This window comes from Papaver somniferum, chromosome 6 (genome assembly GCF_003573695.1).
Source record: "Papaver somniferum cultivar HN1 chromosome 6, ASM357369v1, whole genome shotgun sequence".
Lineage (NCBI taxonomy): Eukaryota > Viridiplantae > Streptophyta > Magnoliopsida > Ranunculales > Papaveraceae > Papaver > Papaver somniferum.
Window position 1 is genome coordinate 77,790,207 of NC_039363.1, and position 25,265 is coordinate 77,815,471.

The 25,265-nt window shown below is 36.7% G+C and overlaps 1 protein-coding gene across 1 annotated transcript; it reads left to right on the forward strand.

The window, feature by feature from the left end:
• Positions 1-22,057: 22,057 nt before the first annotated feature.
• LOC113288063 (mitochondrial pyruvate carrier 4) lies at positions 22,058-25,265 on the forward strand. The gene is made up of 5 exons (XM_026537005.1): positions 22,058-22,792; positions 23,594-23,692; positions 23,823-23,875; positions 24,496-24,569; positions 24,861-25,265. Exons 1-5 carry the CDS (start codon positions 22,738-22,740, stop codon positions 24,907-24,909), a joined length of 330 nt encoding a protein of 109 aa, XP_026392790.1. The 5' UTR covers positions 22,058-22,737; the 3' UTR covers positions 24,910-25,265.

Below are 25,265 nucleotides of genomic sequence, written 5' to 3' on the forward strand. Positions count from 1 at the left end.
AGGGGTGTTACACTCACCGAGCGACGTGGGAGCTCATATGACTTAGTGTTTTAAAGAAGGGGAGATAATAAACTCAATAATCAAGAAGGAGAACACTCAATACTAACAGTGAACTACACACATTCTGCAACCTTCGGGAGAGCAAACATTTAGTTCATATAGGAAGTTATCTTTGGTCTAAACATGCATAACGCAATCTTGAGAGCAACGTTTAGTTCATACCGGAAGTTATCTTTGGTCTAAACATGAATAATGCAACCTTCTCAAGAGCAATATTTAGTTCATACCGGAAGTTATGTTTGATTAAACACGCACTATGCTAGCCGATAAACCCGCCGAAAACTAATATATTCGAGGTATAACCATTACTGGCACAATGCGAACGTATAATTTAACAACTAAAATAGATCATATTCTCAACAAGAAGAAAATAGGAGAGGCTACAGGTGTTCAAGACAAAAATCCAATTTCCGATAACAAACAAAATCCCATGCCGTAACATGTTTGCACGGGTCATACCCTAGTACTACTACGTGAAGGACGTACATACGGACTGCCATGAATAGTAACATGTTTGCAGGTACGGGAAGAATGTGTCCAAACAGATCATACTAATCAGCACCATGAACAGTGCATTTACTTAATTTAGCGAGTATTAATAGTTGTTCCTTAAATTTTGTAGGGAAATGAAATGTATGGTTATTTATCCAGACACTTTGTTCACTAACCGTATACATCCAAAAGTAGATAATAAAATATCAACCACTAATCATCTCTTTAAATACCCAAATGAATTTTTATTTCTTCAGAAACATTTTGATCAAACAATTATTTTGTCGAATTACCGATCACAATAACAATAAATATAGCTTGTTGAATTTTCTAGCGAGGTAACAAACTACCAATGGCGTCCATGACTAGGATATTGATTCTGTGCATGGCAACGGTGTTTATGTGTTCCTTGTTGCTGGAATCAACTTTAGCTAAGGGAAGGACAATCAATTACGGTGATTTGGACCCGGATACTCCTGATGCACATTGCAGCCCCGGAAAATCGTGTCAGAATTTGAAAAAACCTCACGTAGCTAATCCGTATCACAGAGGGTGCGAGAAAGCACAAAGATGCAGAAGTACGCCCAGCCCACCTGGCGAAGGCGAGGAAGAAGATGATGACATTGAAATTCCATCACCTAAACCATCGCCAAACAGTGATCACGGTATCCGCAAACCATCGCCAAAGGGTGACCACGGTAAATTTAAAGGTTTAAAGTTTGATTAAAATGTTTCTCAAACTCGTTCAAGTTACTTGAATGAGTAATAAATAAATAAGGAATCTCTTGTATCCACTTCGTGTATGTACGTCTTTTTTTTTATCTTATTAATACACTTATTTTTTTTAATAAATAAATCAGGGTCATCCCTGAAATTACATGACATAGTTTGTGATATCGCCTCCCTGAAGAAGACATACCAATAAAGAGTGAACATGTGGTTCTTTCCACTGCTTACATAAGTTTAGTTCAACACAAAAAGTTGTTAAAAGATCTGTCACATGGTTTTCAGATTTTGGAACTAGACTAAGCTTCTTTAAGTTTCTAATACATAATAAAAAGTTTTTCTTGTTGCCTGCATATAACCTTGTTTTATCTTTTTTCAAGATCTTTAACTGGATTCTAACTAGAGCTGTCAATTAGTAACCCGGCCCGCGGGTTGACCCTAGCCCGGCTTGTTTCAACCCGGCTTGGCTGGGCTTGTTTCCTAAACGGGCCGGGCTAGGTCTGTTATATCTGACCCTAATAGAAAACAAGTCGGGCTAGGTCTAACCCGCGGGTTACCAGCCAACCCGTTAAATTATGATAATAACCTGTTATCGGAGGTATCGGTAGTATTTCACCTGCTACCCAGGTAACCGGGTACTTCTCATTCTTATCTAAGTTTTCTAAAGAAAGAGAAATCAGAAAACTTCTCTTCAAGTTTTAGATCTGGACTGGAGGCAGAGCCGCAAAGGTATTCCGTATTCGTGTTCGTCTCTTTTTCTAACTTAAAACTAAATAGGGTTGTTTTTTCTATTCTGAGTTCTAGATTAGAATAATTAGATTTTGACCTTTAAGTTTACTGTTTAACTATAATGATCTTTTTTTTTTAATTTTCTAACTATCTGTTATTCCGTTTGATTTTCAGGGGTTAGGGTTAGGGCTTTACTCGTAATCAACTAACCAAGTTTTATCCTTTAGGTTGTTTTTTCACTTCTAAGTTATAGATTAGATTTTGATCTTTAAGTTTAACTTTAATGATCTTTTTTTTTTTAATTTTCTAACTATCTGTTTGATTTTCAAGGGTTAGGGCTTTCTTTAGACTACCGTTGAAGAAGAATAGGAAAAATTGGCCGATGATTTTACTTCTACTTTCCTAATCTAGGTGAGTAGTTCTAAGTTTTTAATGCATAACTTGTTTTAAGTACTGTTAGGTGTTTGTGGAAATGATTCTTAGAACCCCAATCCCCTTTTCACGAATTTCTTGGATACTGTCAGCGATTTAGGAATGTCAGTAAAGATGGGTGTTCGACAAGATGTTAAGACAAGATGGAATTCTACTTATCTTATGTTGCAAAGTTGTATTTCGTATGAAAAAGTCTTCACTCATTTGAGGTTGGTGGACCCTGACTATGCAGAGTCTCCTAATGGGAAAGAATGGGAGCAAATCAAAGTGGTCACGAAGTTTCTCAAGGTCTTTTATGACCTCACGACTCTATTCTCTGGAAACAAGTATCCTACTTCTAATTTTTATTTTGATGGGGTTTGTCAGATTAAAGTATTATTAGATCAAGAGACAACTAATGACATTGAGTTCATCAAAAACATGGCGAAGAAAATGCAAGAAAAATTTGCCAAGTATTGGAAAAAATTGAGTCCAATATTGGCAATGGCAGTCGTTTTAGACCCTCGATTGAAGTTTGAATTTGTAGAGTTTACTTTAGAAAAGGTGTATCCTGTTGAGCGTGAAATGAAGAAGGAAGTTGATATTATTAGAAAAAGGATGGCGACACTCTATAAAGAGTATCATACGGCGTCAACTTTAAGAGGTTCGACAACCAATGAAACTCAGAATTCGGGTACTGTAAATGGTGGGAATTCTGGACGCAATGGAAGTGCTTTTATGCAGGTGATATTTCTTTAAGTTTTAACTGCTTGAACATTTCTATAACTGTCCATATAGAACTGGTAGTTAATTGTTGAAGTTTTTTGATGCAGGAATTTGCCGCGGCAAAAAAAAAATGCTGGTCAACAATCTGACAAGTCAGAACTAGAACAATATCTAAGTGAGTCATCAGGATCAATGTCAACTGATTTTGACATCTTGAAGTATTGGAGAAGCCAAGAACTACGATACCTTAATCTTACAAGAATGGCAAACCGATATTTTATCAATTCATATTTCAACTGTTGCTTCGGAATCTGCATTTAGCCTTGGGGGAAGGGTACTTGACAGATACTGCAGCTCCTTATCACCTGAAAGTGTCGAGGCATTGATAACAACTCGTGATTGGATATATGGAATCGGTAAGAGGCTAAGTGTCTTGAGTAATATTTAAAATTAGTTGTAAGTCTATTTAACAATATATATGAGATTGATAATTACTTATTTTCAATTATATGTAGGAGCTGCATCAACTGATGTTGAGGAAGTGAAAGATAATGATATTAGTGAGGATGTATTGGCATTTGAGCCAGCAAACAACAATGAGGCAGTAAGTTCTTATGCGTCTAATTAGTATCTGTACTTCAGCGATATAAAGCGGGTAATTATGAAAATTCTATTTATTTACATTAACACATCCTTTTGTTTGATATACTTTTTGCTGGAAATTACAGATTCATACTGGAGCATCTTGAAGTGATACACTTCTAGACACAAAATTACAAAGATACATGGAAAAAGAACATTTTTTGGGCACTGATTTAGGAAATATTTTGGACTTCCATATGATATCACTGTCTCCTATTTTTTGTATAAATATGAAGGGAGACACTAACGATATATATTGTATATGTGACTGCATATGAGGGTTTAGGTTGTGATTCAAGATTTCAAAGTCAGTTCAGTAGACGGTAGCTTCGGTTCAGTACTTCAGTTTGTCCACTTTTGTATATAAAAGGACAAACATAGATAATAGTTACTGTCACTTTGAGGATTCTTATATGAATCACAATCTTGGACCTATATCCTTAATTCTTTATTAATGAATATGATACTTTTTGTGCAGGAATTGGTTGTTATTATGGTCTCCTCTTCACTAGTGTAGTGATGAAGTGTTTTAGACTTTTAGTAGGTGATACTGTGGTAAACTGGTAGACAGTAAAAGTGGAAGCTTGTATTTTTGTTTTGGTTTTATATATGTATGTAACTATGTCTATATGTATTCCACTCCACAACTTTGGTTTGGTTCATTTCAATCATGTTTTAGTTGTATTGTGGAATCTGTAATCTGTTTTCAGTATGCAGTTTTTAGTATTTAGACTTGTGGTTGTTTACCATATTCATATTTTTAGCACAAAAATAATAAAGTCAAATTTACCAGCCAACCCGCAACCCGTCAGAGCCAACCCGTCTAGGGCTAGGGTTGGGGTTTTGGGCTTGTACATGAACAGTACTAGGGCTAGGGTTGACCCTAACCCGTCCATGGCTTGTCAAGCTAGGGCCGCGTTGACCCTAGCTTGCCCGTTTGACAGCTCTAATTCTAACAGCTTCAAGGACTTTCACATTGTCACTCTCAACTTCTATGTGGGGATGATTGAGTTGATGTGCCCACTGGATTGTCATGGAAGCCGTGGTGTCCTATAGTTCTTCCTCGGTCCTTGCTTCAAGTCGTCTGCATCTTGCTTCAGTAACTTTTCCTGCATGATCCGAAAGTATTAGAGATACCCCTCCTTCCTCCCTGTCACTCCTAATCTTCAAAGCTGCGTTAATTCTAACAGTCCCTAAGTTAGTATCAACCCGTCTATTATTTTCTATAATCTTAACTTCTGTTTCCTGGTTTCCAGAGCCCTTGTCTCTTCTACTACAGTTTATCATGTACACTATGCTATTACCAGTTCTATGTGCACTCGGTTTTATTTTCCTAAAAACCAGATCACATCTGGTTTTCCAAGTCTCCCAACAAATAATTGGCATGATGTCTGCCCACTCAATACTCCCTAAACTGTCTATTCTTCCTCTGTAGAACCAATCCTGCAACCAGTAATGGAAGTCTGATAGGTTGTTAGTATAAAAAGCTAGGCTAAACCCTAGGTAAACTATCACAGACTTGATGAACTCACAGTTCATGAAGATATGAGTAAGAGTTTCATCATTATTTCCACACATGGGGCAGATCTTGTTTATATACGGGAGTTTCCTGGCCATTCTCTCATTCAAAGGAAGGATAGAATGTATGCATTTCCAGATAAAGGTCTTCACTTTGGGGATTGTGTTCATTCTCCAGATCTTTCTCCAAAAGTTCTTCAATTCCATATCTTCAGGTTGGCCTCGGTGGATTAGTTTCTTGTACAACGACTTGACTGTAAACTTTCCATTTTTTTCCGGATTCCATCTTAACTCATCTCTTCTCCCTTTATTTATCTTAATCTGCTTAACCCTCGCACCTACATGTGTTTCAAAGTACCTGGTCAGCTTTTGTTCATCCCACCTCCATTGATTCCCGTTGCTTACCATTAATTCCTCAAGGAAAATGATTTTTTTGGCATTGGTCTTTTGGTTCTACCAATTGTTCCTTTTGGCCTGGGTACCATATGTCCTCCCAGACTCTAATCAACTTCCCATCTCCCACCACCCATTCTGTGTTCTCCTTTATTTTCCCCATCTCTCTCGTCAAATTTTTCCACACCCACGAATCCTTGTCAGAGAAATTATACCTGTTGCTCAGCAAACTGTTTTCCTGAAAGTACTTGTGCTCATAGATTGAAGCCCACAGTCCCTTACGCTCTTGTAGCAGTCTCCAACAAACTTTGGATAACATAGCCGAGTAAAAAATTCTTAGGTTCACAAAACCCATTCCTCTCATACTCTTCAGCTTGCAGACAGATGTCCAAGCCTTTAAGTACACCCCCTTCTTCCCATTTCCATCCTTTCCCCAAAAGAAATCCCGTTGTAGTTTGTCTATGTTTTCCGTTACCGCAACTGGCACTCTAAAGCAGTTCATTTGGTATATCGGGACTCTCGAAGAAGACGCCTGAATCATAACTCCTTTTCCTGCACATGACATGTTTTTTCCTTTCCTATCTTACATCTTACTACCCACTCTTTCCAAAATAAATTTACAGGACTTGACTTTAGACGTATGGGTGAATAACGGTGCACTTAAGTATTTGTCATTAAGAGATACTCTCTTAACTCCTAGTGTGCTAATGACATCATTCATAGTATTCTGGTGGTTATTGGGGCTAAAGAATATTCCTGATTTATCTAGATTGATCAGCTGACCAGATGCCGCGCTGAAATCATTTAGAACCTTCAGTATGTTGGCACTCTCCTCTTTTGCAGCAGTGCTGAAAACAAGTAAGTCGTCAGCAAACAATAAGTGAGAAATTGGGGCAACATTTTGTCCCACCTTTATCCTATGGATGAGGTTCAACTCTTCAGCCTTGGAGATAGACCTGGAGAGCACCTCCATACAGATAATAAAAGGTAGGGAGATAGAGGATCTCCCTGCCTCGGTCCTCTAGTTGGGTTGAATTGCTCGCATGGCACCCCATTTAGAAGGACAAAAGCCGATACAGTACTAATACATTGATGTACCATGTTGCACCACTGGCTACTGAAACCTAGTTTTCTCAAAATCCTTCCCAAAAAATTCCATTCCACCCTATCGGAAGCCTTTGACATATCGATCTTTAACCCCATGAGAAATTCACTCCCTCTTTGAGCCCTCATCGTATGAATCATCTCATGCGCTATGAAAATGTTATCGGAAATCTGCCTACCTTGAATGAAAGCTGCTTGGTAAGGAGATATTATGTTTGGTAACAACTTTTTCAACCTATTTGCTAGAAGTTTCGAGATAATTTTATATATGATGTTGCTTAGGCTAATCGGTCTATAATCACTAGCGGCTTGCGGGTATTCTATCTTAGGTATGAGGGTGATGAAAGTTGTGTTTATCTCCCTAAGAATGAAGCCTGAGGTGAAAAAATTGTCAACCATACTAAAAACTTCCTTATGAACCACTTCCCAGTTCATCTGGAAGAACCTAGGAGTGAATCCGTCTGGTCCAGGTGCCTTGTCAGGCTCCATGGAGAAAACCACACCCCTTACTTCTTCTAAGGTAGGGCTCTCAGTCAGATGCACATTATCTTCAGTTGAAATTATGGGTTGTATATCATCTAGGTAGTTGCTCTCAGTATCTGGGTTCGAGGTGGTGGCTACGGTTTTGAAATGACTTGTAATGATCTTGAAAACTTTCTTGTTCCCTTCTACCCAATTACCTGACCTATCTTTTACAGCTTCTATCCTATTTCTCCTGTATCTATTCACAGCTTTCCTATGAAAATAAGTCGTATTCCTATCTCCTAATTTAACATCTTGTTCACAGCTCTTGTCCTTCCAAAAAATTTCTACTACCTTGTACCAGTATTCTACCTCTTTCTCACAACCCCTAATCACATTGCTTCTGTTCCTAAGGTTCATGTTTGAAGTCGCCTGAAACAGGCTATTCTTAGCTTTCATCAGATTCAAGTTTATGTCACCGAAAGATTTCTTATTCCATCTGTAGATCTCACGCTTAGTGCCTTTCAACATTTGGACTAAACTGTGTGCTTTACTCCCCTTAGCCTTATGTTTCCAGCTCTCCTTAATGATGTTCTTGCATTCCGGCTCCTTTAGCCAAGTACCCATCACCCCGAATGGTTTGTTTCCTTCATATTGAAATTGCTTTGAGTTGAGCATTATCGGTATATGGTCTGAGCCGACTCCCATCAGATGTGTTAAGTCGCATTACAGTTTTTTCCCAACCATTCTCCATTGGCCATAGCCCTGTCGATCCTGGCTTCAGTGAGTGCTTCATCCTTCCTTCTATTACTCCAGGTGTAGGGATATCCCACAAATCCCAAATCGTTAAGATCAGCCATATCGAGAGCATACCTAATCTTGTCTGCTTCTGGTTTGTTGGAATCTCCCACCCCTTTCTTGTCCTGTGCTTTTAAAGTGAGGTTGAGATCCCCTATAACTAGCCATTCTTGGTTCATATTACTTCCCATCTGTGCCATGAAGTTCCAGAAGCTGTATTTTTCATTCCAATCTGTTGGGACATACACACAAGAGAGGGTGCATTGCTTCCCACTTACCATATCTCTAATTTGACAGTTTATTAGACTTTTGGAGAACCTTCCCACCTTGAGATATGTACCTATTTTCCATGCCACCACTAACCCCCCAGCGGCGCCAATAGGATCAACAATAAAGCAGTTTTTATATCCCAACTTTCTGATTATAGGATTTACCACATTTCTCACATTTTTTGTCTCACACAAAAACAATATATCTGGGTTTTTTTCTCTTATTAGGTCATTGAGATAGTTTTGTGTTAATGGATTTCCTATTCCTTGGCAGTTCCATGAGAAAATTCTAACATTTCCGGCATGATGCATGTAGTGGTTATTGAAAATATGGTATTTATATGCCTCAATCAGGCCAAAATCTATGTTCATGCTTGTGTTGGTAAAGATGTAAGGGTTCATGTATAGTGAAAATTTGTCGAAGTGAGAATGTACCTGGTGCCCAAGGCTGGGGTGCGTATCCGGGTTTGCCTGCATGATCCCATGTATTCCCCTAGCTGTTCCCTCCTGTGCCGGTTCATCTTGCTGTTCTGAGTGCAGACTGGTGATTACGGGATTCTTTTCTATAGAGCCTATGTTTGGTTGGACATAATGTTCAGGTTGTTTTTGGTTTTTTTTGACATCTTCCTTTCTTCCACCATTCCCATGTTAAACTCAGACCCATCATGGAGCAATTTTACTGCCTCCTCCTGTCTGTCAGTCATATGCCTCTTCATTCCTTCTACCATTTCATCCTCCTCATCAGGTGTAAGCTTCCTCTTTGCTAGAGGAGATACTTGAGTTGCATATTTCACCCCTCTTGCTCTTTGTTTAATTTGAACTGATTTTTCCTGACTTGATCTAAAAACTCTGTTTGTGCTTTGATTAGGTGGTAGCTGGTTTTTGGTTGATGTGTTGTTGTGTGAGGTACCTCTATAAGGGTTTTTTTGTTCCTGTTTTCTGTGATGGCACTTTGAGTACTTGTTAAAATCTTGGTATTCGAATCTGGTGCAGGGTTTCCAGTTATGACTACTCCTCTTGGTTTCATGTCCAGCCTCCAGTTTGAGACTTCCATCCTTTCTTTTTCATTTTTTTCCACCAGCTCACTTTTTCCTTTGAGCTTCATGTTGATTATTTATGCGTTACCCTCCTCAATCCCCATTTTCTCCCTTTAATTTGCCCCCATCTGAGTATTATTGTTTGTTTTTTACTCTCTTTTATTTCCTTCCTTGCCTTCTTGGTTATCTCCAATTCTTCCCATCTGTTTCTCATTCCTTTCAGCCATATATGTGTCCTTGATTTGTAGCTTTTGACCACTGATATTTTCCTTATTCTGGAAAGAAAAGTTCTGTTTTTCCTTCTCTCCAGCCACATTATATTCCTTAGTCTGCAACTCATTTATGCTTGACCCCTCCCCGCTGCCTCCTTTCTTTTGTATTGCTGGGTTAATCCATTGCCTACTTCCTTCACATTGTACTTCTGGGTGGTCCATAATGTTGCATTTGGTGCATAGATTTTGTAGGAAACATTCATACTCAAAATTGATTACAGTTTTTTCGCCCTCTTCATCTGCAGCTACCATTCTAAATTTCACCTTCTTTTTCACCTCCACCAGAACTTTAATCATAACATCTTTTTCAAGAATGTTTGTCCAGCTAGAATAACATGTTTCTGGGATGCTCCAACATTTTTGACCAACTTCTTATAGCCTCATCTGAAGTGTATGCTATGGGTACACCTATTTCCTTTAGCCAGAACAGTTCATGTTCCAAATCCAAGCTTCCATCAGAAGGAATACCACTGATTGGAATCTCTGCTATTACTACTACATCCCCTTTGAAGAGCCAGGGTTTGAATTCCTTAATTTTATGGAAATCTGACTCATTCTGATATTTTAGTATGAAAACATTTCTGTACTTCTTGAGCTTATAAGGGGATATCATCATTGATCTAGTTAGTCTCCAATTTGCCCTCACAAAATTGATATACTCCCATTGTAAGATCACTTTGTTCACACAAATTCTACTCATCAACGTCAGACTCCAATCAATTGCATCCTTTGCTAGGATTTCCTTGTTCATCACTACCACCTCCGTATCATCATCAGGGATGATCAACTGTTCCTCCATTTGATTCGTCAAATTAGATATCTCTTCCACTTGGTTACTCTCCATCACAATCACCCACCCCTTTTTCGTTTTTTCTATGTGAAAGAAAATTTTGTTTGGAAAGGCTAATTGGTTTCTTTTTTGTATATCTGAGTACAACTTGGTTTTAGGGATTAATATCTTTGTATTTTTTTTATTTTTATTTTTGGTTTTTGTATTTTAATTACAGAGACTTTTTCTTTCTTGGATACTCAAACGGTAACTGATGGTCTGTATGCCTCTGTACCTGATTTGACTATTCACTTTGTTTTTCTTTTTGCAAACACAAGAGGCAATTTAGGGCTGCACAAGACCCGGTCCAAAGTACCTGTACCGGTTAGGAACCGAAAAACCCGGACTTGTACCGTATCGGACCCGGAGTTGCCGGTACATGTATCGGTTCTGAAAGTAGAGACCCGGAGTAGGCCGGTACAGGTACTGGTTCTGGGGTGAGTCCCGATCCGTCCCGACCCATATGTCCTGGTTAATCATAGTCTTAGATTTTTTTTAGGAATCTTACATCCTGACCGTCCACTAAGCATATATATTTCCAATTTTATTGACCTACTCACTGTTTCTCTCGATTCTTCTTAAGAAAATCTTCTACTCTTCTTCGTTTTTCCCGACAGAGAGTCACCCCCACTCACCATTATAGCCTCCACCACCAGAATCACCACCACCGTATTTTTCTTGTTCTCTTGTTCTTTACACTTGGGTACAACTACTATAGATGTTAATTAATTTAGGGTTCATGTTTGATTGATTTTGAAGAAATTAGGGTTGTGGTTGTTTAGTTGGGGGTTTAATCGATCCATTACAGATAAGTTTCAGATGACGGAGAAGATAAGGTGGTGTAATTGGCTAGGATGGAGTGGAGCGGGTAAAAACCCGGTACCGGAGTGGAACCGGCCAGTCTCACCGGTACAGGTACAACTCCAGGTACAGATACAGGTACGGGTCCTCAAAGTGAGGAACCGATCAACACCAGGTACAGGTACCGGGTCCACAAGAAACCCAGACTGGACCGGCTCATGTGCAGCCCTAAGAGGCATGCGTGTGTCTCCAATAAGCATGGTCTGAGGTGACCCGGTAGGTTATGGTATACGTGTTGGGTTTGTAATGGCTGAAATTTCTTAAGGATTGAAAAGACCAGACGTCTCTTAATGAATTAATAACAACATTGGAACTCATCCCATTTTTGACAGCTGGTAGAGGTGTGTAGGTTCTAGCCTTCTAGGTGTTTGGAAGATTCTAAAGAAAATAATCCCTATCACCACTGACCCGCATCAAGCCAAATGACCCTGCCCCGAGAACACAGCTTGGTATAGATACTGGCACCACCAGCCAGATAAATGTTGATGTCCGGATCAACACTCCAACCCGTTGGACCTCCGGATACCTGAAATAAAACAAGAGAGAACGGTGAGACCCGGATTTTTATGACTATGACCATGACTGACACTGATAATGTTGATGGTTTTTGTTTGCCGGAGCATCTGCCAGAAATTGAAAAAAGGTTTAGATTGTTGTGTAGGAAGATATCTTGAACAAAGTTAATCTGTGGCATTTTCTCCCATCTGCTAGTCGATCTCTTGTCATTTTCCTTCTTTGTGTTATAAATTCCTCCTTCCTTTTCTAGTATTTCCCCTGTCCACTGCTTCTTGTTACCCATTCTTCCATTTCTTCTACTATGGCCAGATTTATTCATGGAGTTCTTGTAACAAACCAGATGAGGGAGGATTTACTCATTGATAGACATCACTTTTATCTCAATAATCCTCCAAGTCTTAATGTACATCCTGCAGGTATGGATCCAACTCAAGCTGCTTATTTGAATGCATTGCATGATGTTCATCAGATGTGTGGCCATTTCTCTGATGACGAGGATAACGATTATTACCCCGATAATGATGTTGCTGATATCCCTGCTCATCTTCCCCCTGAAATTTTGCATGACTGCTTGCTCAGTCCTGCTGTGACTCAGTCTTCTCCTGATACTACATCGTCCCTCTCTTCTCCTGCTGCAACTACTAATGTAGAGATGATGTTGTAATTTGTTCAAAATGCCGGGTGTTCTACTGATCTCAGAGCAGTCAGTACCGATGAAACCCCGAAGATTGATGCTAAGGTTTATAGTGGGGGAGTTTTGAATTCTCAGCCAAATCCAAAGGAAGTTTATATAGTGATGGTTTCTTCCAGTGATGACGAAGCTTAAGATGTTTGGCTGAAAAGCCAGATTTCTCATTTTTCTTTCCTTTTTGCTTTTCTTATGATTATTCGGATAAGTACTTCCCTTTTTTTTAAAATGCTTTCTTTTCTACTTAATCCTCTTTTACTACTCATGTTGCAATCAAATTAAGCTTCAAAATAAATCAGAGGAACTCACTGAGAGATTCACTGGACGGATCGACTAACAAACGAGAGCAAAGTCAACCAATCAAATAGAAACCTTAATAAAAATCAGAATCCTACAAACCGAAACACCAAACGAGAATCACCAGAGATCAAAGAATCAGCAAACAAGAGTTCCAAAGATCACCGAATCACCAAACGAGAATCACCAAAGATCAAAGAACCACCAACAGAGATATAAGAGAATAACAAGAGGTATTTTTCTTTAAATAGATGCTCTCTTATTAATATACAAGTCATCCTTTGTTAAAACAATAAAGATAGATTCCCAGTGATATTTCTCCTGAAAATGTCACCGCCTGAAATAGAAAATGGCCATTGATAATCCCAATGCAGAAAGGGCTGTGTTCTTCCATGGATTTCCCCCTCGGGATATTTCACGGTGTGAAATTTCGGTGAGTATAGAATCACTCTTGTTGAAATTATCAATGTCCCAGCAATATTATTTATTATGTTAGGAGCTTTAAGTTTTTTATACTTCCTCCGCCCCATCAAAAGATGACCTACTATTTTATTTCTAATTTTAAATTTTTTCCAACTAATAGGTGACCTATCTTATTTATATCTTATAAAGAAATGAGAGGCTTTTCAGCCGTGTTCATCCTCATTTACTAAAGTATCCTTGTTGATTTCTACAACCGAGATTATACAACAAAGGATATATTCGTAACTTGACTTCAAATAGAACAGTTTCCTTTTTTTCTTTCGTCTTCTATCTTCATCTCTTCCCTTTTCGTCTAAAAAACACCATGAAAGAGATTTCGGAAACACCTCCACCATGAAAGAAGAACAACGGCCGCGGAAATCTGAGGCTTAACATAAGACTTGAATCCAGGTAAGTCTATTTTTTCTCTATATTTCGTATTTTGCTTTCACAATTTCAGCAACCATTGTAATTGTTGTCAATTTCTCATTCTACGGAAATCTAAGACTTTAACATCACAGGTTAGTCAAATTCCGAACTATAACCTAATTCATTTAAATTGGGAATCCCAGTCACCGGTTTTCAAGTCATATAAATTAGGTAACAAAATTGAAATTCAGGTTACTCAACTGTTTTTTGTGATTCTTAATTTCGGTTTCCCTCCTCGGTAAATTTCAAATCAGATAAACTGAATTGTATTTGTAAATTTTACTTCTAAAATTTGGGGTTTTATTTAGGTAGGTTCATCTTTAGGAATGAGTAATGAATTAATGGGTTTGTTGTGGTTGTGGAATTATGATTTGTGGATGGTTGACTGATATGGATAAGATGTTGTTATGACAGGGGCTAGATGAATAAGTTATGTAACAATATGAACTGTTCAGGTAAATGGAAATGAGCTACCGTCTGTAATGTGAATTTAAATGCGAGCTTTAACTGTTTTTAAAAATGTCAAATATACTTTTATCAAACTCAGGAGAATCTCATTTTTGTGTTCCCGTCTTAGCATTTACGAATTATATACTCTATCATGTACTATTGCCTTAGCATTTGAGACTCATTTTTTTGTGTGATTTCTTTTTACACTCTTAAATTCGTTGGATTATAACTTATTTTTGAATGATCTTTTAGTAATAATTCACTGTTGGGTCTTTCACAAGATCCATTGCATTTTATTTTGACGCACTACTAGGCCACATACAACATAGCCTATCATACATCTTATTATTGGAAATACGAAAAAAGCTTTAGCAATGGAGAAGTGAAGACTGACAAATGATGCAATTTCAGCATCCATTTGTATAACTAGGTACCTAAGGCATTAAATCAAAGTAGAAGGCGATCCCAGTTTATAGCATGATAACTTTTATAGTAGGATTTCACATATGAATATAACAAGTAGTTATTTCTTACGAAACTATTTTTCTTTTTATGTTATTAGAATATTGTTGTAGTACGAGGAAAAGTGAAATCATGTTGGGTAGCATTTAAAGTGGGCAATCAATTATCTTTAGACATGAATTTGTAGTTTACCTTTGAAACAAATTTAAATTGATATTTGAACTTAATATTTGGCATGATACAAAATTATTTTAATTAAACATAGTGAAAGAAATAAATCAATTTATGAACAGACTGAATGTCGTGATTCAACCGCGGTACACGTAACATCAATTATAGCTTTAACATATATATGGTAAGCAGGCTTGATATCGATAATAGGATGACACTTAGAGTATCGTATAGACCTCAAATGATAGGCACAAGATGTACTTATCCTTTTAACCTATTTTTTTATCTCCAAAATATACATGTTCATATGTTCCATGTTTTTTCTATGCAGTATCTTATGTTTTATCGAACTGCTATGATATTTATATTTTGGTATATTCCATACTAGCAGTACAATGCCTTTAAACAATTGGGAGTCCTTGAAAAATGTGATCATAGTATTGCAGGAAGTACTCTTTGGATCTACTTCTTTTATATCATCCAGGAACTGTCCGGTTTAATCATGATCCTTACACAATGATGCTGATCTTTGAGAGTGCCATTAGAGAGTAAATTCGAAAGATGTCATGAAAAGAAACTCTTTGGGTTTTGATGCTGAGATGAACGCCCATACTTCTTAAAATTAAATGGTGTACACCGTTCAGTAATTTGATTATCGAATATAAGTATCTTCTTCAACTTCTTTCATAAACATTAGTAATTGATTTAGTACTCAATATAGTAATTGATTAAATACTAATCAGACACCAACTTGAAATATTGTATGTGATAGTCTTTATATAGTATTATGTACCATCTCTGCAGTTTCTAGTCCTGTCAGTCCCAACTTAGGATAAGGATAATCTATCTTGACACTTTCTTTTTCAGCAGTTTGAGATTGTTAAAGTATTAGGTTGGCTTGGCAGGCGCATCGCGCGTGCGTGTTATACTAGTACTAATATACTAATATAAAGAAAAGAGGTATTTTGGTTGGTCACAAAAGGACAAAATAGCTTGGTGTAACCCTGATATTACTAATATGACCTTCAACAACTATCATTTCACATATTTTCTAGGGGGAAAAAGTACATTAAATCAATATTTACATATTCAACCTTACATATTTACATATTTTAACAGAAATTCCATTGTTTTAAAAGTATAACAATTTGTTTAAAAACTTGTTATTTTTCAAAATACACGGCGAATTTTTTAAAATTAACATATTTGGAGATCTCTTTAAATTACCTACGTAATGAGTACGAATAAGAACATTAAATTTTATTTTATGAAAAATATATCATTGTAATCAAGTTTGATGTTGTTAAAATATCCAGGAACCGTCCGGTTTAATCATGATCCTTACACAATGATGATGATCTTTGAGAGTGCCATTAGAGAGTAAATTCGAAAGACGTCATGAAAAGAAACTCTTTGGGTCTTGATGCTGAGATGAACACTTGGACTTCTTAAAATTAAATGGTGTACCCCGTTCAGTAATTTGATTGTCGAATATAAGTATTTTCTCCAACTTCTTTAATAAACATTAGTAATTGATTTAATACTCAATATAGTAATTGATTAAATATTAATCAGACACCAACTTGAAATGTTGTATATGATAGTCCCTATATAATATTATGTAACATCTCTGCAGTTTCTAATCCCGTCAGTCCCAACTAAGGATAGCGATAATCTGTTTAACACTTTCTTTTTCAGTAGTTTGAGATTGTTAAAGTGTTAGGTTCGCTTGGAAGGCGCATCACGCGTGCGTGTTATACTAATACTAATATAAAGAAAAGAGGTATTTTGGGTTGGTTACAAAAAGACAAAATAGCTTGCTGTAACCCTGATATTACTAATATGACCTTCAGCAACTATCACTTCACATATATTCTAGGGAGAAAAAAAATACATTAAATCAATATTTACATATTCAACCTTACATATTTACATATTAACAGAAATTTCATTGTTTTAAAAGTATAAAAAAAAAATTTAAACTTGATATTTTTCAGAATACACGTCGGAATTTGTAAAATTAAGATATTTGGAGAGCTCTTTAAATTACCTACGTAATGAGTATGAATAAGAACATTTAATTTTATTTTACGAAAAATATATCATTGTAATCAAGTTTGGTGTTGTTAAAATAGTAAAATCCAAGCATGTGCATCACACATGCGGCTTAACTAGTATCATTAAACAAAACTACTATTTTAATTGATTATTGTTAGCATAAGATATATGTAAAATTTGGTAGCCATGTTTATATTCGTTACGCATGTGTTTTAAAATGCTTTTCAATAATATATGTTTTTTGAATACCCATCACACCCACCAATAGGCTTGCATTGGTCCTTGTATTTTTTTCTTTTATTTCAGATTGTGCAACAAAATTATCTAACCATTGCAACTCATCGCGTCTTGGGTGATTCAAACACCTCAGGAACATTATTCCATTGTTAGCATCATCAGTTTTTCAACCCAAAACTGGCGTGTCCCATCACAACTTCTGCACTTCGAATATAAGTATGGACGGTGCACGGCTAAATGAGAAGGTGACTTGCAAATTTGACAGCTGCAATGATAACTCTGTAAGAGAAGATCTTATTAGTGATACGTCCTAATATGGATGATTTTAACTGTCGATATAGTATTAGTAATGGTGAATCTACTTACTTTGCAAGTTGAGCTTGATGGTGATTTGCAAATAGAGCTTGATGATGAATCACCCCATCGCATGTAAAGCTTGAACCGTGCTAGTTTGATCTATTGTTTTACGCTTGAGTTCGTGAGAGAAGGATTTTTGTTATTTGGTGGGTGCATTCAGTATATTTTTTCCAAGGGAATGGAGGATATTATATAGAATGAAACTCCAACCGTCATAATTTAAAAAAAAAACTAGCCATTACTTTTTGAATTTCCCTTATGTCGGCATGGTCGTATTTATTTTATTCATGTCGTTTACATCGCCGGCATTCCGAGGGAAAATACCACAATGTCGTTTCTAATGCCAGCGTTGTATGTTGGTATAGACACAATGCCGACATTATCTGGAGAACGGTTGGGTTTCTATATAAAATAAATTACGTATCGGCATAGATATTGAATACTAATCAATATCGGCAGAAAGTTTCCGGTGTTCGATCTATATTAATAACAGTGTCGGCTTATGTGATTTCAAAAAAAAACTAGCAGTTGAGGTATTTATCTATATAAAGAGACCCATACTTGAACCCAGTTACCCCAAAACCGTGTGTTATCTATATCTTAGATGTTAGGTTGGTGTAAGTGACCTTAACTCTTAATTGGTTTCTTATTTATAAAGACTAGGAACTTATTAGATAAGCTATGAAACCTTAAACCCTACCTATATGTATATAAATAGCCTAGTCGAGAGCCTACTCATCTCATACTTCCACGTACAACAAATGGAATCGTTTGACTCCGCGGAAGATTTAGCAATCACCAAAGCATGGTACGCCGAAAATCGAGTTCTAGATGACTCTTCGTCCGAGACCTTATGGGCGAAGATTTATAACAAATCTAGGAAAGATTATGGGAACCCGAAAATAAGAAGTGTTCAACAAATCAAGGATAGGAACGAAATCATCCTAGATGCGGTAGTTGAGTTTTTAAAAATCAAACACGTATCTCGCACGCTAGCCACCTTAGCTTGTCTCCTCAACAACTTGTAAGTATCTTTATGATTTATTCGACACATTTCACTTTTTTCAATTTATATGTAACAAAGTAAGTGTGGGTGTTGTTTTTGTAGCACGAAGCCGTGAAAGAGTGTTACTTAAAGGAAAAGGGGAAGCATTCATGTTTGATGAAAATGTTCACTTCGTAGTATCCAAAGTTACGGAGTACCACCAGCACTCAATGATGGGTGAATCGGACTCGGATTCCTCGGACGAAGATTGATGGTTTTAGAAGTTTTGTATAGGTTTTGTGGGTAGATCTCTATGTAAATCCTCATGAGACTATAACTCGTCCACTAGGGTCACATAGGGGTTAAAAGGATTGATGCACGTTTTAAGTGCATCCGTGATTCCTATGAAAAGGATTAGATTTGAAATAAATTATATTACCGACATAATATCTCAATATCGTTCTATGCCATTACTGGGTCGGCGTTGGAATTATATATAAACCTATGCCGGGAAAGAATGACAAAACGTAATGGTTTCTTGTATGAAATAAATCCTTTTCCAGCATGAAATTCAAATACTAATCAACGCCGACATACACTTGCCGGCATGCCCGATATATTTCGTACAATTGAACATTTTAAAAAGTAAACAGATTTTATGCGACTTAAAGACCTTGAACATTGATCCGAAATTTATAAAACTAATTTATTTAACCAAAAACTCATACATCTATTGAGGGTTCCCGAATATTTCACATTGAACATATCCGCCTTTGCGGGTTCAAACAAAGCACGACAAGATTTCTGCACATTACAACGTATATGATATGTACAAAGGAAATTTTGTGCATCCGTGAAGAGGTCATATATTGCATTCATTAATGAGTCATCATTATCGGTTATGATGACCCTCATAAGATGATTTTCCCGAAAGAGTAATTTCAATTATCGGAATGCCCACTTGTAATTATAATTCATCTCGTTTTCCATTAAACACCAAGCCAATGTAAATGATATCTTGTCCGATGTTTTCCCCGCGATATTAGACAACGGTATATTGTATTACTTTGTCTTGTAGATGCAATTCATCATAAGAACACCTAAGGATGTATGAGCAAATTTTGCACTCAAGGGATGTGCAACGAATATTTGAAGGGGCTTGTTGTTCGGACCTCTTTTAATAATATGCTTGTAGTTGTGATCAGAAGCTAGCTTCTCAAATTCTTGTATAACCGTCCTACCTTCCCATTCCACCCTTCTAACAGTTCCTTGTATACTCAGAGAAGAAACGTTCGTCGAATTCTTTGCCTTGAAGCTACTGAGAATTTTCCATGATTTAGTACATGGTTTGGTCAATCTCTTTACATCCTCCATTTCATGAGGTTTTAGCTTCGCAATTAATGAGTGGACAACAAAAAATTCCGGGTCCTCGTGGTTATGGGAGCCGAACCACACCCAACATTTCTATTCACCGTCTCTTAAATTGAATACAAGCTTAAAGGGGAAATTATCCTTCCTCGTATGAGTCTTGTGTACCCTATTAGTGTTTTTAGGATATACGTAACCCTTTCTCTTATGGTTATTCTTCTCCTTGTACGACCCACTTCTCTTGGAAGCCATCTCAAACCGAATATCTGAACCTTGGGTATTCCTCACTAACACACACATGTTCTTACGAACCGTCTCCTTGGCCCACTTAATTGCAGCTTCTTTAGTTTTTATTCCCTACATAGGGATAACCACAAGAGTTTATAAGGTTCATTATAAGCAATCTTAAGTAAAGCTCAAAATACAAGGTGAAAAGTATTCTTTGGTAACATACCTGAGGAATGTTACAGTATTCTGACGTATCCCGACCAAGCGGTCTTGCATTTGTTGGATCATTATATGTCACAATCTAAAAAACGAATGAGAAGAAAATTAAATTAGTAAAACAAAAAACTATTGTTCCGGCATGCTCGACATTTTTACCGGCATTGCCGACATATGTTCGAACTGAACCGACAATCATGACCAAATTTGAAACGCTTCCGGCATAATAATTTCATTGGAAATCAACGCCCGAACCTAGTGTGCCGACGTGCTCTTTAAATACGGTTCAACGCCGCTACATCATGCCGGAATAGTCGATAATTAACCAACCACACCGATATTTTAATTTGGAAGTCACTGCTTCTTGTATGTTTTTCTTGAGATACCGACATGGTATCTTTAGTACTGTACCATGCTGGTAACTTATTCTGTGGAATATTCAGTGGTAGTAAAAAGTGACTTTTCTATCGCATGGCTTTTTTGGTTGAAGACAATACCGGCATGCGTTTCAAAATGGGGGATATTATTGGCCGGCATGGCTGTAGCATGAATACTATGCCGCTAAGGTTATTGCCGGCATTGTATTCAAATTACAGCCATGCTGGCGCCGAGATTTTTCAGCTGCAAAAATGGTGATTTCAAAGAAAAAAACCAAAATTTCAACTTATTAACCCATGTACTTGAGTATTGGGATGCTTGTATGTTGAGCTTGTTTTCTTTCTTGGGTTGGTTCTTCACGAAACTCTTCATGCTCATGAAAATCATGATCTAAGGATGTTGGTTCCATATATAATTGCAATTGTGAATCGTTATCATTTACTGAAGATTCAAGATATACTCCTTATTGGAGTTGAGCTAAAGATTCAACAACATTTCTTTCTTCACTATGATCCACCATTTTCATCCAAAACCTTTCTCTCAAAATTTCCCCACCTTCTGCTCTCACCTCATGCAAATCGTAATACACTAATCATTTAACAAATAATCTATAAATTTCCTAATTATAATTAACCGCTAAACCTAATTAGTGAAGAGTAGATTAGGAATTAATGAAAATACATAGATAAGAAGTGACTCTGATTTGCTATCTAAATCTCAATGTTGTTTTTTCCTATATCACTCAATTAGTTTTAGTATCCCCAATTGGGCCTTCTTTTTTTGGTGACCCAGTTCTCGATTACGACCCACGTTTTATAGTGATCCAACCGGCCTAAGACCGGGTCTTATGGAGATGCCCAGCCTCTTCCTAAATGCCTTTACACCTCAGCCTGGGAAGGGCCTACCTCTTGCGATGTTTCCTAGAAAAATACAAGGACGGCTAATGGTTAGCCGTTTTCATCATAAAAACCGGATAACCATCAACCGTTTTCGAAAAACGGATAATCATTGTTCATTTATTCATCTTGATCGGTCAACAAACAAGACCCGGTAGATTAGATTCGGAGATTGAACTCAGCCATGACAATCGCAACAACATCTGTGGTTCTTCCTCTAGGTGTTATGATCATTTTCTCAGACATCATCGTGAATATCATTCAGGTCATATTCTCATAGATTAATTCTCTCCCTTATCTTCCTCAATAGTTTCACTATTACTCTGTTAATGCTACTTATATTCGTTTATTTCTAGGAATTTAATAATTAAAAATTCACCTCATGATTCTTAGTTTTCGTTAGGAATTTTGGGTTTTTAAATACTTTTGTTTTGCTTATGGGAAATGTGGTCCTTTAGGTCCCGAAAATTACACATTATTATTATTGGGTTTTCTTTGCTTTATCGTTGATGGTAGTTCATTTTCTCCTTCAAGATCAATGAGTAATTTACCAAATGGGTAATTTACCAAATGGGTTAAGAATTGTGAGAAAACATTTAGGGAAAAGCCGATCAACGAATATTTAACAACATCATCATCAGTGAACCTTGTAATCTAAATATTTAACAGCAACATCAACGAATTCTTCATCTTCTTCAGGAGGAATTCAAGCAAAGAGAAGAGATGGTTCATTGTGAAATATTTAGATTAGAAGAAAATTTCAGCAATTTTGATTCTCTGTTGGTTATTAGGTTTGTGATCGGAAGAAATCTCTGGGTTGTGATCTATGATTTGAATACTGTGAAACTATTATAGAAAGGTCAAGGAACGACTAATCATAATCCGTTTATTTTTGCTTAAAACATTATATCATTACCCGTTTTTCACTTTTTCAAAACGGCTAATGATTAGCCGTATCCGAAGTCTTCTAGTTGGGATTCCCACACACTACGGAAACCTTTGGGGAAGAGGCACTCTCAACCACGATTTTTGCTGTTGGGAATTGACTAGCAACTTTGAAGTCGTGGCAGTGCTATCGGAAAGCGAGAGTGTATTTTAACTGATCCCCATTTGGTAAGTATAGAGGACGACTACGAGTGGCTAGTTTGTTGGGGGAAAGAAAGGTTCTCTTCAAGAGCTGCTCAAAAAAAGTTAAGAGAGAAATTTTTTAATGGCAACTTCAAAGCTTCAAGCGCTATGGAATCACCCAGCTGGACCTAAAACCAGTTTGTTCTTTTTCACTTTGTATTTCCAACTCCATTTTAATTTTCGATTTTTTTCCTCTAATTTTGATAATCTATTTGACTATTAGATCTTTAGGTTTTAGATATTTGAAGTTTTGATTCATTATTTGATGGTTGGGATTGATCCTTATCTAGACCTAATTAAGAAGACTATTTGTTTGTTTGTCCCCTTAAAATTGTTAAGCTTCCAGTGAATTCGTGGGATTGGGGAAAAGGGTGAAACTAAAATTCTAGCCAAATGAACTACTGTTGAAATTTATGAGACTGGTTGTCGAAATATAGGGCAAAACTTTGATTTTTAAACAAATATTTCATTTATAATGTCATTAGAATGAGGTGATATAAGCCGAGGTCTTGAAATTTATCTGTATGCTACGCATTTAAGATATCATTTGTTAGTGGGTCTTTTTGTTTTTGATCGATTATTGGGTCTTCTAATTTACTGATTAGTGTTTATTAGGTTAATTCATTAGAACCTGTAATTCAAGATGAATTATCATTTGTTTGGGGTTTTGAGTCTTCAAGGATAATCAAAATCATTTTCCGCACTAACAGATGACTTATATCATTATTGTTCAGTAGAAACTTTCATAACAAAATACTTTTTTAATAAGAATTAAGCTCCTAATTTTACACAGAAAACAAAATTTTCAATTAAAAGCTACTGAAATTAGAGTTATCTGTACTTTATGTATGATATACTACCGGTGTCAGTTGATATTTTCTTATTGTTGAAAAATATGAAGCGATTCTCATTTACAGATTAACTATTTGTTACTGCAGTTCACTTTTGGGCTCCAACTTTTAAATGGGGTATTAGCATTGCGAACATTGCTGATTTCGCTAAACCACCAGAAAAGATCTCATATCCTCAGCAATTAGGTAACTCTCAAACTCCGCCTTCTTTCAAATCTCTTCATTCATTTTATGGCAATGCTTTGTTTCAATTTTTAATGTCCTTTTCAAATTACTGATTCTGATGTATCCTTCTTTGCCGTCTTTTGGTTTGTAGCTGTTGCATGCACTGGAGTTATCTGGTCACGTTACAGCACAGTAATTACACCGGTAAGAAGGATGTCGATTATATGTACACTGTGCCATATTTTAGGAGTTGAAATTTTAAATCATTAGAGACCGTGCTAAACTTTCTTCAAAAGAATTGCCTAACTGCCTGAAAGATTTCATTGTTGAGGAAGAAAATGCAAAAATACCAGAATGAATTGCAAACTCCAATCTTGGCAACAACACTCTTTTCTTGAGATGTTGACATGAGCGTCAAGATTCAGGGTATGGTGAAGTATGACATCCATCAAAAGGTTTATCTATGATATGGATTCTATAGATATGCCTTAACTACATTTGGAAGTTTCTCACTGGTATTGAGATGGCATTCTCCCATGTCTACCTTTTAGTTTTTAAATATCTAGTGTTAGAATGGTAGGCTATACTTACGGTTATGGATTAGTTGTTCTTGTTTATGTTAACTGTTGCTTTTGAAGAGTTTAGAAGAGAAACATCAGTAAAGACATTATAGTTATCACGAATACTTATCTGTTCTTAAATGAGATATGCTATTAGTTTATAGAATGTAAAGGTTGTTAACTTCTTTAGCACCTCATGCTTCTGTTGTCTGCATTGGCAGTCAATTGATTCTAATTTTCAGTTTTTTCAAATTTGTATTTCAGAAAAACTGGAATCTTTTCAGTGTAAACGTTGCAATGGCTGGGACAGGCCTGTATCAGCTTTCTCGCAAGATCCGGTATGACATCATCACAGCATGTGCATGCTACATTTATTTAATATGTACTGATATAATGTGAATCCGCACCTGCTATATGATTTGTCAAGGAAAGTAAGAAGCTCCATGTGGATAGTAAGAAAGATTAATGAAATTGGAGGGGTATGATTGGTCTAATAATCAGCAACTAGTCTATTTGATTATTAGATCCAGCAAAAAGAGAAAGAGAAAAGATAAAACAAAATTGAGGATTTATATTGCTGTGTTTCATCTTGTTTTATCTTTGATGGATTTCTTTTCCTTCTCTTTCAGGCACGATTACTTCTCTGAGACCGCAGAGACTGAAGTTGTCAAAGAATAATGGCTATTAGTCCTTTCAATCTGTTGTCTTTTATTTTTCAACTGAATCTGTATTCGATCTTGGAATATAAATCTGTCTGCATTTCTTTGCAATCAAATTCTGTAATTAGATTTGCAACGGCAGATTGTCTGCAGTTGATCCTATGTTATCGTGTCTTTCATATATCGTCCGAGAAAATGCAGCTTTGACTCTTGTGTCTTGTAATGTCTCTTTGGGTTGGTTAGTCCTTCGAAACATTGAGATGACTGTAAAGACATCTCTGGACATCCAATGCTTTTAGTGTCAGCAAACGCACAGCTGGTCATCTGTTTGTGAACTGCATTTTGCAATAAAGCTGTGAAGTTATTTTTCATTTT